The sequence below is a fragment of the Dipodomys spectabilis genome, unplaced genomic scaffold (assembly GCF_019054845.1).
Source record: "Dipodomys spectabilis isolate Male_0828 unplaced genomic scaffold, ASM1905484v1 ptg000621l, whole genome shotgun sequence".
In the NCBI taxonomy this organism is placed as follows: Eukaryota; Metazoa; Chordata; class Mammalia; order Rodentia; family Heteromyidae; genus Dipodomys; species Dipodomys spectabilis.
The window spans coordinates 1,156,958-1,174,395 of NW_024871298.1; the positions used below are offsets into that span (position 1 = coordinate 1,156,958).

Here is a 17,438-nt window from a genome sequence, read left to right on the forward strand (position 1 = left end):
TCCATGCCCTAAGTTCAAGCCCTACAACCAACAAGAAAGAAAAGAAAGGGGGTGGGGAGAAAGGGAAGGTGGAAAGGGAAGGGAAGGGGCAGGAGTCTGAATTATGGTGTGATTCTATGTACAGACTCTGGGTTTTCCTATGGTATCAGAAGCTGGGCACTCTGTGCCCCCAAGAGAGAAAAGGAGAGATGGTCACACACAGGGAATGAAGAGAAGAGAAGGGAGCAGAAATCATGTCCCAGAAGCAAGGCAATTTAGAGACCTGTGATGTTCTTTTTCCACCCTCAGGAAAGCTAGCCAGGAGCAGAGGTCCCCCAGGTCCCAGTGTTTATCTAGGACCAAGAGGCAGAAGCAAACAGGAGACAGATCTTACTTGCAGTATTTCTGACTCTCACAATGACCCTGACATTGTCTGAACTCATATGAGGACAGCAACGAGTTCTTCAAAGTATTGAAGGACCCTGAGCAAAGATCCTACAGCACAGACTAAAGTGTGGACAGAGACCATGTTAAGATGTGGTCTCTACGGTACCTTTCATGTGTGAAATTAAAAAGAGACTGGACCCATTACCTCCATGGAAAAGATGGCACGTTCAAAATGAAAAATGAACCCAACAAAAATGAAACCATGCTGGGACCTATTTGGACCCTGGGGTGTCATCCCCCGTGCCCAGTCGGGAGAGATGTTGAGAGTCCTGAGAGAAGTTGAGAGTTAGAGGGTGAAGAGTCCCTCTTCGTCGTCTCCGCCATGTTGCAAGTCATCTAGCACCGTTTTGCTTTCTCCAGTGGTGTCCAGCCTGCAAGGCAGAGCAGACGCGATGAGCAAGGCAAGGCCAACGTCACCAGAACAAGCCAGACAAAAACACAGGTGTTCCTAAGGAATGCCCCCGCTGTCCAGGACTAGAGCTTACAGAAACTGCGACTGCCGGCCATGATTGGCGTTACCAATGTATGCTAAGAAAGAGCAATGGCTCTCTTAGCAAAGCAGAAAGTGGTGATCTAAATGCATTTATTTAACCAAGAGCATCTCCAGGGGCAACTTCCTACTTCTTCATTCTAATTTGAGGATCAAGCTGGACAGCAGTGGCAATCCTAGCTATTAAGGAGGCTGAGAGCTGAGGATCGTGGTTCAAAGCCAGCCTAGGAAGAAAAGTCTGTGAGACTCTCATCTCCGAAAAACTACTTAGAAAAGGCTAGAAGTGGTGCTCTGGCTCAAGTGGTAGAGCACTAGCCTTGAGAACAAAGACTTCTTAGGCCCTGAGTTCAAGCCCATGGACCAGGACAAAACAAACAAACAGAATTTGCTGGCCAACATTGTAGTGGTACAGTTAGTTAATGAAAGTAAATCGTTCATTAACAACTTACATTCCATCTTTTTATTTCTTCCCCCCAAATGCATAGAACAGGCCAGATGCCCAAAATTCAATTTCAGAAACTCTTCAAATACTGTTTATTTTCCAACTGTGGGGGAAACAACAGCAACAACAAAAAGAAACGCACCTGTCTCCAGCCAGGCTTGGCAGCTCACACCTGTAAGCCCAGCTTGGGAGGCAAAGATCTGGAGAATGCATGCTTCGATGCCAAGTGGGGTAAAAAGTCCGTGAGACTCCCATCTCCACTGATAAGCTGAGCATGAACGATAACCCAAAACTGGATTGGGGACAGGGGAAACACATCCCAGGAATAATATTCTAAATGTTCTTTATTGTGTTCTGACATTTCAAGTCCTCTTTCTACTAAGGACACCTGTCTTGACATTTCCCTTTGGATCATACCCCAGGGTTAATGGTCAAGGGTTAAGAGGAACTGAACCCCAGAAATGAGGCCCCAGTCTTTTCCACCTTGCACACATCTTACAGCCTCTTTCTAATCATCTGTAAGATCAGGGCAACAGGAGCCTGGCACCATGAATTACCTCTTGTGTTTCTGCAAACAGTTGGTTTTCGTCAATTTTCCTGCAAAGGTAAGGCCACAGTATAAGCAAGATAGCTGTGTCAAACCTAATAACTTCCTTTGGTACAGGGTCTCGCCCAACTTTGCTTACTTTGTTTTTGTTTTGGTTGATACTGAGGCTTGAACTTGGGGCACTGTCAGCTTAGTCACTTGAGGCTGGTGCTCTACCATTTGAGCCACAGCTCTACTTCTGGCCTTTTGCTAGTTCGTTGGAGACAAGAATCTCTCTCTTTTCCTGCCTGGGCTAGCTAAGAATCCGTGATCCTCACATCTCAACCTCCTGAGTAGCTAGGATTACAGGCACGAATCTCAGGTGTCTAGCTCCTTGCTTATCTTTTGCAGACCTGACAGGTATTTTCTTTTTTTGGGGGGGGGGGGGAGGGGGTCCAGTCGTGGGGCCTGATCTCTGGGCCTGGGCGCTGTCCCTCAGCTCTTCAGCTCAAGGCTAGCACTCTACCACTTGAGCCACAGCGCCACTTCCAGCTTTTTTTTTTCTGCTTATGTGGTGCTGAGGAATCGAACCCAGGGCCTCATGCATGCAAGGCAGGCACTTTACCACTGAGCCACCTTCCCAGCCCAGGTATTTCCTTTTCTAAAAATATCACAGTACTCAGAAACTCAGACGTATTTCTGGACAAAACTCCACCCTGATCAGCTTGCTGGTCTAATCAGGATGCATGCCACCCTGTGTCAGAGGGACTGACCACTGATCCAACCCCCAATTTATAAAAAGCCCCCAAAATGACTGGGTGCTGGGGGCTCATACCTGAAATCCTAGCTATATTCAGGAGGCTGAGATCTGAGGATCGCAATTTGAAGCCAGCCCTAGCAGGAAAAGTCAATGAGACACTTACCTCTAGTTAACAGGCCAAAAAAAAACCCCAGAAATAGAGAGCTGTGTGGCTCAAGTGGTAGAACACCAGACTGGAGCAAAAAATGGCTGAGGGAGTTACTGGCCCTGAATTTCCCCCTCGTCTTGCCCACTCCAGAAATAAAGAATACCGTGTTAGGGCTGACAGATAGCCAGTTTTAAGCAATGTAGGTGCACTTACTCTTGTTTTTCCTGTCCAAAATATCAAGGCTAACGAGCAGGACAACACACCAGCCATTAGCACAGTCATGGAGAAGAGGGCTAGGAGCCCTCCCACGCAGTAGAGGGGCCAGCGGTAAGTCTGAACCTCTTTAAGGATAGGTGGGAAGGCAGGAACTGCCCACCCCCAGATCTTGCTGGAGTTACCTCGGCGCTAAGGGCTCCCTGCCACCTACCTCGCAGGAGAAATGCCAAGAGGAAAGCCAGGAACAGCACAAATCCCATGGTGGAGGCAATGATCAGGGGGACGCTGACCTGGAGAGACAGGGAGGGGTGAAGCCATCAGCCCTGCCCTGGATGGCAAACACTCATTACCAGCAGCTTGGCCATGTTTGGACCAACTATGTCTCAAATGTCAAACCAACGTCAGCCCGTTCATCAGATCGTATAAACTTCTGAAACATCTAAGACTTTACACATAGCCCCCAAAGTTCCCTAAATCTTAGACATCCTCAGGTCTGTTGAACCTGAAGATTTAAAAAGATCTGATTAGCTGGGCGCTGGCGGCTCACGCCTGTAATCTTAGCTACTCAGGAGGCTGGGATCACGGTTCAAAGCCAGCCCGGGCAGGAAACTCCATGAGGCTCTAATCTCCAATAAACGACTGGAAAACCGGAAGTGGCGCTGTGGTTCAAGTGGTAGGGCGCTAGCCTTGAGCTGAAGAGCTGAGGGACATCGTCCAGGCCCCACAACCGGACCAAAAAAAAAAAAAAAGAAGAAAGAAAATGATGCCAGGAGCTGGTGGCTCACGCCTGTCATCCTAGCTGCTTAGAAGGCTGAGATCTGAGGATCGCGGTTCAAAGCCAGCCCAGGCAGAAAAGTCCGTGAGACTCTTATCACCAATGAACCACCAGAAAACTAGAAGTGGAGAAGGGAGAGAGTGCTAGCCTTGAGCAAAAGAGTTCAGGGACAAGGCCCAGGCCCTGGGAAAAGAAAGCCAGCAACACAGGCATTCTCTTCTACCCCTCCCCTCTCCTTCCTTCCCACCTTTCTCCTTTCTTGGCCTCCCTTCCTCCCTCCAGACCATGATGATGTGGGCCGTCTACTCCATATATAAAAGTAACAATCGATATGATTTCTGCCTAGAGTACAGCTATACAGATCCTTTGACTATTTCATAATGGTTGTGAGACATTTTGCCACTTAGCAATATTCTCTCTCTCATCCACTGGCGTAAAAACCTATCATGCACTTTACCTGATTTGATTCGCCATTACTGTGCCCAGTGTTTTTCTTCTGATCTGGTGGGAAGGAAGAATGAAGGGAATAGTTACATTTCCTGTGGGAAAATAAAAATCCCCCTTCGGATAAAGGTACCTCACAGGCCACCTGGGAGTTCAGCTGATGTGTTTAATTCTTCACTACCATCTTTGCTCTTTTGCATAATTAGTTATGCACATTTGTTTTGATAGGGTTCTAATTGAATGTTGATCTGCTTGCCAAAATTATGCCACAGGAACATCTCCACTTCATAGGCGGGCACAGACGTTTCTATAGGCTCTAAAGATACATTAAGGCTTTCTATCCAGTAAGAAATCATGCTGGGCACTGGTGGCTCAAGCCTGTAATCCTAGCTACTCAGGAGGCTGAGATCTGAGAATCATGGTTCAAAGCCTGCCTCAGCAGAAAGGTCCCCGAGAGACTCTTATCACTAACCACTCAAAAAACCAAAACTGGTGCTGTGGCTCAGCACTAGCCTTGAGGACCAAGAAGCTCAGGGACAGTGCCCAGGCCCTGAGTTCAAGCCCCACAAAAAAAAAAAAAGTTTCTATCATTCTGTTGTCTGGTATGTATTAGAAATGGAATAAAACCCAGGAGATGGCATCAGAGATACTGACTTGGAAGTTACCAGCATCTTGGCAACAGCGTCCTTAGTGAACGAGAAACCCAAAGGCTGACTTCCAGCAGGACTGCTGTGGAGCATGAGCAGTAAGAGGAGGGCGGAGCATGGAGAAGAGGACCAATCAGAGGAAGGAAGAGCAGGTTGGAAGCTGTTCTTGACATCCAAGAAGATGTCCTTATACCTGCTACAAAACCCTAGGCAGATATACTACATCAAACCTGCACAGGAAAACAAAAGGCCTGACTATGATTATCATCTAAGCTGATCATTACCGAAATCAATCAAGTTTGTCTCCTGGCTTCCCTTGAGAATTAGGCAAAGGAGTCATGTGCCAGGTTTTGGAAGGCTCACACTTAGAGCCCCACAGTTTCATTGGTTCCTCTGGGAAAGTGACTGGCTGGACGTGTAAGAGCCTTAACCACCCGTGGAAGAAATTCACACAGCTTTTGTGTCCTGCAACTAAGTGGTTGCCGCTCTTCTCTCGCCCGTTATCCCTTGGGAGCGAGAAATTGCAGGTGGGAATTCAGACTCCTACCCCCGCTTTGGCAGAACGCTGTGGTCGTGTAATTATTTCTGATAGCTATGCCTGAAATTGAATGTACCCAACGGAAAGCCAGCCCAGGGGTGGTTTTATTGGAGTGATCTAACGGGAGAGTGTTTTGCAAACTAACGCTGCTGCAAGGAGACCAGAGAAAACGTATTTTTTTCCCCTTCCTCACAAAATGCCTGAGGCTCAATTGGGAAGTGCTGCCCGGCTAGAGAGCATTGTCAAAGCACCTGCTAGATTCCATGCTGTGTTTCCTGGCCCTTCGATCCTCAAGACCACCTTCCATAGAGAAGTAGTACAAAAAGGCAGCAGAATGTACACAGCAGAATGTGACCCTCTACTGTGGGGCTCCCAGCCTGCTCCTTGGTGTCTCCCCTCTATTGCCTTAGCTGGCTTTTTCTCTCCCACCGCCGTCTCCCCCATTGTTCCTTTGATGGGGCAGAGGAGTGGGAGGCCTTCCCTTTGCCCCTCTTCGTCTCTCTCCTCATCTTGCAACATCTGTGAACAGAAGTGAGCCTCCCTTTGCTGATAAGGCCACAAAATTATTTACAAACTCAAGTTCATCCAGGTGCCGGTGGCTCATGCCTGTCATCCTAGCTACTCAGCAGGCTGAGATCTGAGGATCATGGTTCAAAGCCAGCCCAGACAGGAAAGTCTGTGAGACACTTATCTCCAATCAACCACCAGAAAACCGGACGTGGCGCTGTGGCTCAAGTGGTAGAGTGCTAGCCTTGAACTGAAGAGCTGAGGGACAGTGCCCAGGCCCAGAGTTCAAGCCCCAAGACTGACCAAAAACAAAAACAAAAAAACCCTCAAGCCAGGCACCCATGGCTCACGTCTGCAATCCTAGCTATTCAGGAGGCTGAGATCGGAGCACAAAGGTTTGAAGCTAGTCCCAGGCAGAAAAGTCCAAGAGATTATTTCCAACTAACCACCAAAAAGCCAGAAGTGGGGCTATGATTCAAATGGTAGAGCATCACTCTGATCAAAAACAACAAACACTAAAGGCTGGCATCTGGGCCTCAGGATCAACACACTCCACAGTCTCACACACTGACACTCAACACCCCACACGCACACACAGGGAGGCTTTCTTCGGACAGTGAAACTGGGGCTGACTTGGCAAAGAAGAAAGATGCAAAGCCCCCTTCCCTCACTCCACTCTGGGCCTGTAAAACCAAGAAGAGTTTATTGTGAGACTCAGGCAGGGTTCAATATCTCCAGCCTGACCCCGAAGCTCTCACGGGTGCTACAGTTGCGTTATGTTTGAAGCCGTTCTGTTCTGGCTTCCTGCCGGTTGCTGGGTATCATGATCCGTATAAGGGCTGAGGAACAGTCAATCCTCATACTTCAGGAGTGGACTGTGCAGTGGCCAGATCAGGAGAACCGGGTCTGGTCTCCACCGCCTTCTTACTCCTTGCCAGGCCTCGCTCAAACCGCTGGCCTTTTTCTGAGCCTGTTTCCCATCGCGTTCATTGAGTAGTGTTCTACAGAGAACTACTGTCCCTACCCTCGCCTCTCACCTCCAGCAGTTCTTGGACTCACAAAATTAATATCCCTTAGAGCTGGGCATCGGTGGCTCATCCTAGCTACTCAGGAGGCTGAGATCTGAGGATCACAGTTCAAAGCCAGCCCAGGCAGGAAAGTCCATGAGACTCTTATCTCCAGTGAACCACCTGAGAACCAGAAGTGGCGCTGTGACTCAAGTGGTAGAGCGCTAACCATGAGCTGAAGAGCTCAGGGACAGCATCCAGGCCCAGAGTTCAAGCCCCACGACTGACAAAAATACATACATACATACATACAAAAAATATCCCTGAACCCAGCGGTAAGTCCCAGACTCTCCCTCCACGGTGCTGTGTGGTCCAGTGAGCTTCTTCAAGACACATCATTGGGAGTGCCTTCTAGAACGTCAAATCGCTCTGGGAGCCCTTGAATGGTACCTTAGACTGCCATGCTCTTTCATCCATGACTTGGTTTTCAAGCCTTGATCACAGCGCGGAACTCCCTCGTCGTGAGCAAACAGAGGGTGGTGAGATGAATGACATCTACCCCTGCACTGAAACCCAACCATCACAAGGTCTACAGAAACCATCCAAAGAAGGAGGAGGAGGGGGGGGGGAGAGGGAGAGGGAGAGGAGGAGGAGGAGGAGGAGGAAGAGGAGGGGAGGAGGAGGAAAACAGGAGGAGGAGGAGAGGAGGGGGGAGGAGGGGGGAGAAGAGGGGAAGAAGGAGGAGGAGGAGGAGGAGGAGGAGGAGGTGGAGGAGGAGGAGGAGGAGGAGGAGGAGGAGGAGGTGGAGGAGGAGGAGGAGGAGGAGGAGGTGGAGGAGGAGGAGGAGGAGGAGGAGGAGGAGGAGGAGGATCAAAAATCCCAACACTGGCTCTAATAGTAGAGAATTACCACCATGAGGGATTTTTTTGAAGCTTTTTAAACTTCCCTAACTTGGTGATTTTTGTCACTTGTTGGCCATTTCCCTCGTGTGATTAGCAGTTAAAATATCATAAAACTAAAGAGTGTCTATGTACTTAGCAGGAATAGCAAGTCGGCTGAGAGAAGGCGGGAAGTGGCCTCTATTAACCCGCAATGGAAGGTGTGTGAATGGAAATACATCAGAGACGGAAAGAAGGAAGAAATCAAGAACCCTTGGCAACGACTATCATTTACCTGTCAATAATTACACACTAGGCTTTTTTTGTGTGTCGCGAGTTCCCTTCCCTTACAGCTCTGTAACATACACACTGCTATTATCCTATTTACTATTTTGAGGAAGCAGAAAAGCACAGAGCGAGTAACTCACTTGAGATTCTAAAAGGAAAATAATCACTGCAAACACGGATATAACCATGACACTCCAGACTCTCCATATAGTGCTCTGTCTTACCGCCACATCCCAGGCTACTCAGAAGGCTAGGGCAGAATGGACTAGGAAGAAAGGGCTGGGGATAATGAGGTAGTATAAAAACCCATCCTGAGACATAATCAGAAAGGAACTTCACCCGGGCTGTGTGGTTTTATTAAGGAAATGGCATCATCAAACGGCTGCGTTTGCTCGGGCTTGGGAACTCATAAACAATAAGGAATGAATCTTTAGGGAATATCCTGGGTACCAAGCAAGAAAAGAAGTGACTGAACCTAATAGGAGCATTTTCCCTCCTCGAATAGACTTCTGAGAGGAAGAAAATAAACAACTCTCTCCTACCTTCATCAGAGGTTTTTATTATTATCACTGTGGGTTGTGTTCATGATTGGATTATATAGTTCCTAACCGTTGGAGGCATGGAAAAAGGGTTTGAGAATCTAAAACACAAATTCTAGACTCCTCACTCCCATATAAAAATATGTGCACATGCAAACACACAATTAGGTAATTGAGGAGGGAGGGGGGCTGAGTATTCACGCTTCCTTAAACGTTCATTCATAGGTGATCACCCTTAACGCTTCTTTGTTTGTTTTGTTTTTGTTGGTCGTGGGGCTGGAACGCTGGGCCTGGGCACTGTCACTAAGCTTCTTTTGCTCAAAGCTAGTGCTCTACCACTTGAGCCACAGCATCACTTCCTGCTTTCTCTGAGTAGTTTATTGGAGTTAAGAGTTTTATGGACTTTCCTGACCAAGCTGGCTTTGAACGTGATCCTCAGATCTCAGCCTCCTGAGTAGCCAGGATGACAGGAATGAGCCACCAGCACCCAGCTTGGTTGAGCCTTCTTATAGCAAGCCCCTCTTCAGCAGTAGCAGGGCTGACAGCAGATACTGCAGAAATCTTTTGGTCCAGGAGGATAAAATGAAAATTATGAGGGACAGGCTAGAAGGTTAAAAAAAAAAAAAAAGCCGGGTACTGGTGGCTCACTCCTGTCATCCTAGCTACTCAGGAGGCTGAGATCTGAGGATCGTAGTTCAAAGCCAGCCCAGAAAGTCCATGAGACTCTTATCTCCAATAAACCACAGAAAATGTAAAGTGGTGCTGTGGCTGAAGTGGTAGAGCACTAGCCTTGAGCTGAAGAGCTGACCAACAGCACCCAGACCCATAGTTCAAGCTCCACAACAGACATCATCATCATCATCATTATCATCAAGTTGACGTAAAATAGTCCCAGATTTCAATGGAACAAAGGGTAAGAGTTTGGGGGGCACTCTGTCTACCCTCAATCAATTTTCTTTTTCTTTTTTTTTTTTTTTTGGGGGGGGAGGTCCGGTCGTGGGGCCTGAACTCTGGGCCTGGGCGCTGTCCTTCAGCTCTTCAGCTCAAGGCTAGCGCTCTACCACTTGAGCCACAGCGCCACTTCCGGCTTTTTTCTTTTTGCTTATGTGGTGCTGAGGAATCGAACCCAGGGCCTCAGGCATGCAAGGCAAGCGCTCTACCACTGAGCCACCTTCCCAGTTCCCTCAATCAATTTTCTACTTGCTACCTTCCGGTTTCTCACAAAGTAATGCTCCACCTTTTCCATACACCATAAACAGAGTGTTTGATCTTGGCACCCCACTTTCCCTGAGTTGTGGACTCCTGGTATAGATCTCTGTCTTTCCGCTGAATGGGTTAGCGGGAGCTCTCAGCTTTTCCACAGAAGCTCGCCCTTATCTGGATGTATGGTCTGAATTCCCCCCCAGACCCCCTTTACACTCACCCCTGCCCCTCCCTCCAGGGCTAACTTCTAGGCCTCTGTGAGGGAGATCTGCACAAGGTTAAGGGACAACTATTTTCTGATGAACAAATACATAGAATGAACCTAAACTCTTTGCTAATCAGAACAAGGGGGGGGAGGGGAGGAACCCAACATATACTCTCAGAAGAGTGAAAAAATTGATAACAATTGATCACATCAAGGGTGGGGAGAATTTGGGAAATCAGATACTCTATGGGTAGATAGATAAATGGTCTCAAGGACGAGTTTATGATTGCAATTCAATTGCATAGTATACACCAGGATTTTTTTTTTCTTTTTTCTTTTTGGTTGTGGGGCCTGAACTCTGGGCCTGGGCGCTGTCCCTCAGCCCTTCAGCTCAAGGCTCTACCACTTGAGTCACAGTGCCACTTCTGGCCTTTTCTGGTTATATGGTGCTAAGGAATCGAATCCAGGGCCTCATGCATGTAAGGCAAGCACTCTGCCACTGAGCCACCTTCCCAGCCCAACACACTAGGATTGTTAAGCGAGCATTTCTACTTCTTGATTCCTGGCCTACATTCAGAAGCACCTGTGTATGTGCTTAAGGAAACATGCATACTCAGAGATGTTCACATAATACTATCAGAATACAGAAACACTGGAGCAATTTAAATGCCATCCAATAGGTGATCAATACAATAAGCACCATATTATCCAGCAACTGAGAAATGCAGATCTCTACACGGACTGAAAACAAATGTGGTCCAATACATAATACTCAGTGAAGAAAGCCAGATGTAAAGGCAGCATCTGGTATGATGGCTTAAAACAAAAAAAAAGCCCACACATACACACATACACACAAGCAGCTCAAATAGCCTGTTATCCTAGCTACTCAGGATGCTGAGATCTGAGGATCACAGCCCAAAGCCAGCCCAGGGAAGGAAAGTCCAAGAGATTCTTATCTCCAATTAACTACCATAAAGCTGAAAGTGAAGATGTAGTTCAAGTGGTAGAGGACTAGCCTTGAGTTCAAGCCCCTGTACACGCATACACACCTACACCACAAACAAAAGTAGGTATTTCTCTGTGCAAACATACACTTAAGGGAATGGGAAAAAAGATGTAGCATACTCACCTTCAACTAATAACACAGAGGGTCACAGAGCAAGAGGCTGGAGTTGAAGGTACAGAGTCAATGAGATGTTTGCTTCCAATATGCTTATGTCCAACTAACGAAAGTGCATTCGAGTACTGTGTGTGCGACTTACCACAGATCAACAATAGGTTGCAAAATGAATAGGTGACTTCCTGGCTATGCTTTCAGATTTCAAGGCCCACGTTGCTGAGGAAGAAGGAAGAGCTGGAGAGGGGCTCCGGAACAGAGCCAAAGCCACAGAAGCCACAGAAGCCATGTAGCCAGTTTCCCTTTTGCTCTAGCTCCTAGGACGATGTGGGCTATGACCCCATGGGAACCAAAGCAGCTGAATCCCAAGACACAGAGTAGATTGTTCCCACGGCCAGAGACAAGCCAGTGGCTGGAACACAGCTCCCTTACCTCCAGACCTAGACGGCTCCATGTCTTTCCTTCCCCTTTTCATGGCGGGGGATTGGGACCAGAGAACCCAGCCTTCCATCCCTTTGGAGAAAGAAAAGAGAAAGAAAGAGAGAGGTGGAGCTTCCAGCCTGCAGCAGTATGGCAAATAAACCCTCGCTCCCCGTTCTGAAAGGTGGAGGGGGGCAGTGGACCCACCTTTGGACATGGGCAAGGCAGAGTCTGCAGGAGGGGCCTCTGTGGCTCCGGGGGAGTTGGTGGATTGAAGAGAGGTCTCTGATTCTGGAAGAGGAAAAAAAAGGCTGATGAAAATCAACTGCGAATGGCGGTGTTCACTGGGGTTTGTGGTGGGTAGCGGAATTTAGGGCTATTCCTTTTCCACCGTCATTGTGCTGCTTTTTAGATTTCCAGTTTCCCTCCATTTTTAGAAAGAAAACATCTACATGTTTTAGGATGGGTCTTTTTTTTGTTTGTTTTTTAAACTGGTCCTGAGGCTTGAACTCGGCCCGATTGCTCTCCTTGAGCCTCTTTGTGCTCAAGGCTAGCGCTCTACCACTTGAGCCACCGCATACTTATGGCTTTTTCTGAGTCGTTTATTGGAGATGAGAGTTTCACAGACTTTCCCTGCCTGGGCTGGCTTTGAACTGTGATCCTCAAATCTCAGCCTCCTAAGTAGCTGGGATTACAGGCATGAGTCACCGGCACCTAGCCTAGGATGAGTCTTTTCAAACCAATATATACAAAAATGTATTTAGAGTTCAGGGATGTTAGTGACTGCCCAGAGTGCACTACAATTTGCTGATTTAATATTGCAAAGCTGTTTGAATTAGCCAGGCCTCCTGCAGACAGCTGAACAGCCTAGGAAAACAGGCTCATGGTCCTTTTCAAGGCTCTGGCTCAGAATCAGAGGTGAAAATCTAATGACGGGAGAGGAGGCTTTTGACAAGCCTGTCAACCTAAGAGGTACAAGATCCAGGGCTAAGAAATATTCAGAAAGGAGCTGGGTGTCAGTGGTTCATGCCTGTAATCCCAGCTACTCAGGAGTCCGACATCTGAGGATCACGGTTCAAAGCCAGCCTGAGCAGGAAAGTCTGTGAGATTCTTATCTCCAATTAGAAGGGGAGCTGTGGCTCTAAGTGGTAGCACAGCTAACCTTGACTACAAAAGCTCAGGCCCCATGACTGGCAAAAGAAAAGAAAAAGAAATATTCAGCTCCCAGGGCCATTCCAAGGCATCGAGAGGCCTTTGCTCAAGTGAAGCTCACATGCCCGCCAAGGTTCAGTCCTGAGAGCTGAGCCTAACCCAGAATGACCTTTCTAGTGCTTCAATAAGCAACTACTTTGAGATGCCTGGGAGGTCAAGTGGAAAACCCCAAATGCTGACTTTTCAAAAACACCGAGGAAAAGAAACAGGAAAAAGATCTCATAAAACAAACAACAGGAACAGTTAAGTGAGCCATATCATTATTCTCCACTCTCTCTCTGTGTTCTCTCTCTCTCTCACACACACACACACACACACACACACACACACACACCAGCAAGTTCTCCTGGAGCTCCCCCATCGCTTGTAAATAAACCCAAGACACATCCGTCCCTTCCCGTAGAAGGGCCAGCCCTGTCAGCGCTCACCTGCAGCTGCGGTGGACGGGCCGGTGGAGGTCTCAGTGCTGAGGGGTGTGGATGGCTGTGGGAGGGGACTGGAGCTGGGCGCGGGGCACGTGGTCCCCGCGGTTGGGAGGACGGGGGAAGCGCTGGTCTGCGGCGGTGCTCTGGTTGTGAGAGCAGATGTGGCCATGACTGCGGTCGGAGGCCCCTCGGTGGTGGTCGTCAGGTGAAGGGCGGTGGTTGGGCGAGGGGTGGTTGTTGGACTTGTTGTCGTTGGGACCTTGGGTTTGGGGGCTGACACCGGGGGAAGAGGTGAGTGGCCCCAAGCAGAGGGGAAGGAAACCCATGTGTACCTGTGACCTTCAGTTCTCCCTGTCTGTGTCCCTCACCTGGTGCCCAGGGGGGGAAGCGTGGATTGCTCGCTGAAATGCTCACTGCCTCCATCCCTGTCTCTCCCGATCTAGACTTTACTCCTTCTACTGCACCTGTAAGTACGTCCAACCCCTGCTTCCAACTCCGACAAGGAGGTCTTGTCTCAAACAGACAATCGCTGTGCTTGGATTACTGCCGCTGGGCCTGGTGACAATCTAATCCAGAGTCCCCAAATTCTTATCAAAAAGCACCTGATAGGAACAGCAGACAAAGCCTGAACTCTGCCGGGGTTGTCTCCAAACGCCATGTCCTGACCCCGCACCAGAAGTCACTAACTATTTGCTTCCAAGGCACAGCCGCCCCACCACGCATTCAACTGACTTCATAGAACAGTTTTTTCCTTATTATTTCGAAATCAACCAATATGGGAAGAGGGGAGAGGAAGAAGCCTCCATGCTAGCTCACATACAAATTGAAAAGCCGAGAGACAGACAGGCAGGGTGGGCGCATGCCCACAATCGCAGCTACTCTGGAGGCAGACGTGTTCAGAGCTAGGCCAGGCAAAAGCACGAGACCCTATCTGGGGGAAAAAAAACAAACTAGACTAAAAACTAAAGGATGAGGGGCATATCTCAAGTGGTAGAATACCTTCTTAGCAAGTATGAGTCCCAGAGTTCAAATCCCAGGACCACCAGAAGAGGAAAGAAACACACACACACACACACACACACACACAGGAAATCTGAAAACACTGGGTTCAACTTCCTAAGGTAACGAGCACTTCCCTCTTCAGCCTGATCTGGTTTCCTGCCCCCTCTCCTTCCCACACACCCCTTGTATTCATTTCTGTGGTTGTCCTGGGGTTTCCATGTCTGCTCTGTGGCCTGACTCTCAATCTAATCTTCCCACTCGCTCCGTAAGTTACCGCCTCTTCATCACAATCCATGGATCCTGGGCCCCAGGCACCCCCAGACTCCTCCTCCTTCCCCAGCGTCCTCCCTGGAGCTCACCTCTCCTGAGCAGCAGGCGGATGTTCCTCTTCACGTCGTTGAACCAGCCGGGCACCTCGATGCGGCAGCAGTACACGCCTGCATCCCCTTCCTCGGCTTTGGCGATGGTCAGGGAGATGTCGCCTTTCTGGATGTCTCCCTGGAGCTGGTATTTGTCCAACTTCCCTGCGATCACTCTGGCCCCGTCCGTGTGGAGGAGCTCCTGGGTGCACTTGGACTTGGGGCAGGGGCCTTTCCCCCAGCACATGCTGTTGCGGCTCTGAGACCATGATGAATAAACACAAGGCAGGATCACCGCCTGGCCCAGTGTGCCCGTCACCGTGCGCTCCGCTGATGTAGGTGCTGCAGGGAAATAACGGAGACATCGATATCACATGGATGAAGGCCTCTCGATGCTTCCAGAAGATTCCAGAGGGTTGGAATCTGTGTATCTTTCTTTAGCATACTTCAACACACCCTTCAGGGCTGCCAAAATCTGAATCCACATATGCCCCTCCCTACTCCCCACCCAAGCCAGAGACAGAGCTTCCCCCCCCACCTCCCTACCCCCCCGAGTCTCTATAAACTCCTTTCCACAGCAAGGCCCTTTTGCAGATTAAAACATGCTGATCTTGAATATTAGTCAATACAGTCTCCACCCTGTAATCTTCAATTTCACTTCTTCTATTTCATACAAACCCATCCAAAACCAACATGGCCCACGCATGATGGCATAAGCCTGTCATCTCCGCTACTGGAGAGGCAGAGATCGGAGGATTGAGGTCTGAGGTCAGTCCAGGCAAAAGAGGAGGCAGCAGGTGCCAGTGATCTCCGCATGTATGTAGAAAAATAAACCAATGAATGTGCTGAGATCATTTTAGAAGGGGAAGGGTGTAAGGAGAGTGCTGGGAAGGGGAAGGTGTGGACAGAGGGTGCATTGCATACATGTATGGAAATGTCACCGTGATGGGGCTGGGAAGGTGGCTCAGGGACAGAGCGCTTGCTCCACATGCATGAGGCCCTGGGTTCGATTCCTCAGCACCACATAAGCAGAAAAAAGCCAGAAGTGGCTCAAGCGGTAGGGTGCTAGCCTTGAGCTGAAGAGCTGAGGGACAGAGCCCCAGCCCAGAGTTCAGGTCCCACACCCGACCAAAAAAAAAAAAAGAAAGAAATGTCACCATGAAAATCCCCTTGTGTACAATTCATGGTCACTAATAAAACCAAACCAGCCAAACAAAAAAAGAACAGTTCACCAGGTACAACTTCCTCCAAGCAAGGCTGGGAAAGCCCATTTGATGCATGCCGTGTCCCACCACAAATCCACAAGTCACAAACGGGACACGTGGCTCAAGACCCCAAAGACTTCAGCATAATTAAACACTGCAGTGAAACCTCAAGTTCACGGGCAACATGAAGACTAGTCAAAACAGTAAGAGTCAGACTTTAAGCCAGGCGCCGGTGGCTCACGCCTGTCATCCTAGCTACTCAGGAGGCTAAGATCTGAAGATCCCAGTTGAAAGCCAGCTTGGGCAGCAAAGTCCATGAGATTCTTATCTCCAATGAACCACTAGAAAACCAGAAGTTGTGCTGTGGCTCAAGTAGTAAAGGGCTTGCCTTGAGCTAAAGAGCTGAGGGACAGCACCCAGACCCAGTGTTCAAGACTCATGACTGACAAGAAGAAAAAAAATGCACATACCACATGAAAGGCTAGGAATAACTCCCAACCTATGGGTTGTTTCTTGGGGGAAGGGGGGAGTCTGTCTAGAAGGATTCAGGAGACAAAGCCCCCTGGCCCACCCTAATGGCCCACCTGTACAGATACCTATCTACTATCCTAGACAGTAGATGGTCTCATTCAGGACCCTCACACACAGAAGAGAAGGAGCAATTCACAGACTCCCAGTGTCCATACAAATTACCAGGAAGAGTGCCAGCTTGGTGTATACCCCAGAATGTCTTCCCTGGCCCAAACTGGGCATACATGGCTCATGTAAAACTTGGACACAATGTGCAGAAAAGAACTATCTCCTTAGCCAGATATGGTAGTACACACGTATAACCCCCACCGTTAGGGAGCTAAGGCAGAAGACCTGCCTGGTAACAAAGTACTGATCCTGTCTCAAACAATCAAACAGCCTTTCTCCTTGAAGCCATCCCCAGCAAAACAAAAGGAAACAAAAAGCAACTAAACACTCCTGAAAATAAGAGTACAGTGGCTATTATAACAAGGGTTCTTAAGAGAATAAATTGCCTTGATGCTGTGCGATAGAAAACATGCAAATGGAATTTCTTGCCCTTGTTTTTCGGATATATTGTGCTTATGTTTTATTCTGAAATTTTCTTTTCCAGTATCAGCATATAAAATTACCGCCCCCCCCAAAAAAAACCCAAACCAGCCTCCGGATAAATCCCTGTGTAACAGGCAGGGGATACCCTCCACCTGGAGGAGTGGAAGAGCATACTAGAAACTATTACACTATAATATTCTCCAACAGGGAGCCCACATAGAAAGCAGCAGACACTTACTCGGAAAAAGCCACCCGAGTCCCATCGCCAGCCAGAGAATGAGAAGCCCTGTGGCCATGTTGACAGAAGTCTGTCTGTCTGTCTAACACCCAAGTCTTATACCATACTTACTGCTGACAGAGTGGGATATTTTCATTTCAGTTCCCCCTTTTTTTTTTTTTTTTGCCTCTTTATCTTCCTTTTCCCCGCATTGTGAGCGGTCACCCTCGATTTGGGATGTAGGACAAAATGTGCAGAACCCTTCTCTCCTGGTGGCCAGGGTGGGGGCACAAGCGTGTGCACTGATACTGCGGGCTGTCCACCTGCCTCTCCGTCCACACGATTTGTCTGTCCCCAGGATGTCCGTATGTGTGCAT

At 48.6% G+C, this 17,438-nt stretch overlaps 1 protein-coding gene across 2 annotated transcripts; it reads right to left on the reverse strand.

Annotated features, from left to right (window-relative positions):
* Positions 1-572: 572 nt before the first annotated feature.
* Positions 573-17,151, reverse strand: Timd4 (T cell immunoglobulin and mucin domain containing 4). 2 transcript variants are annotated; one of them, XM_042671409.1, is made up of 10 exons: positions 17,083-17,151; positions 14,578-14,919; positions 13,220-13,489; positions 11,787-11,870; positions 11,592-11,672; positions 4,241-4,284; positions 3,220-3,298; positions 1,916-1,955; positions 1,501-1,626; positions 573-797 (listed from the first exon to the last, which is right to left on the reverse strand). In XM_042671409.1, exons 1-10 carry the CDS (start codon positions 17,138-17,140, stop codon positions 713-715), a joined length of 1,209 nt encoding a protein of 402 aa, XP_042527343.1. In that variant the 5' UTR covers positions 17,141-17,151; the 3' UTR covers positions 573-712. The 2 variants fall into 2 exon arrangements, with proteins under 2 accessions (XP_042527343.1, XP_042527344.1); XM_042671410.1 differs by lacking the exon at positions 1,501-1,626.
* Positions 17,152-17,438: the final 287 nt, after the last annotated feature.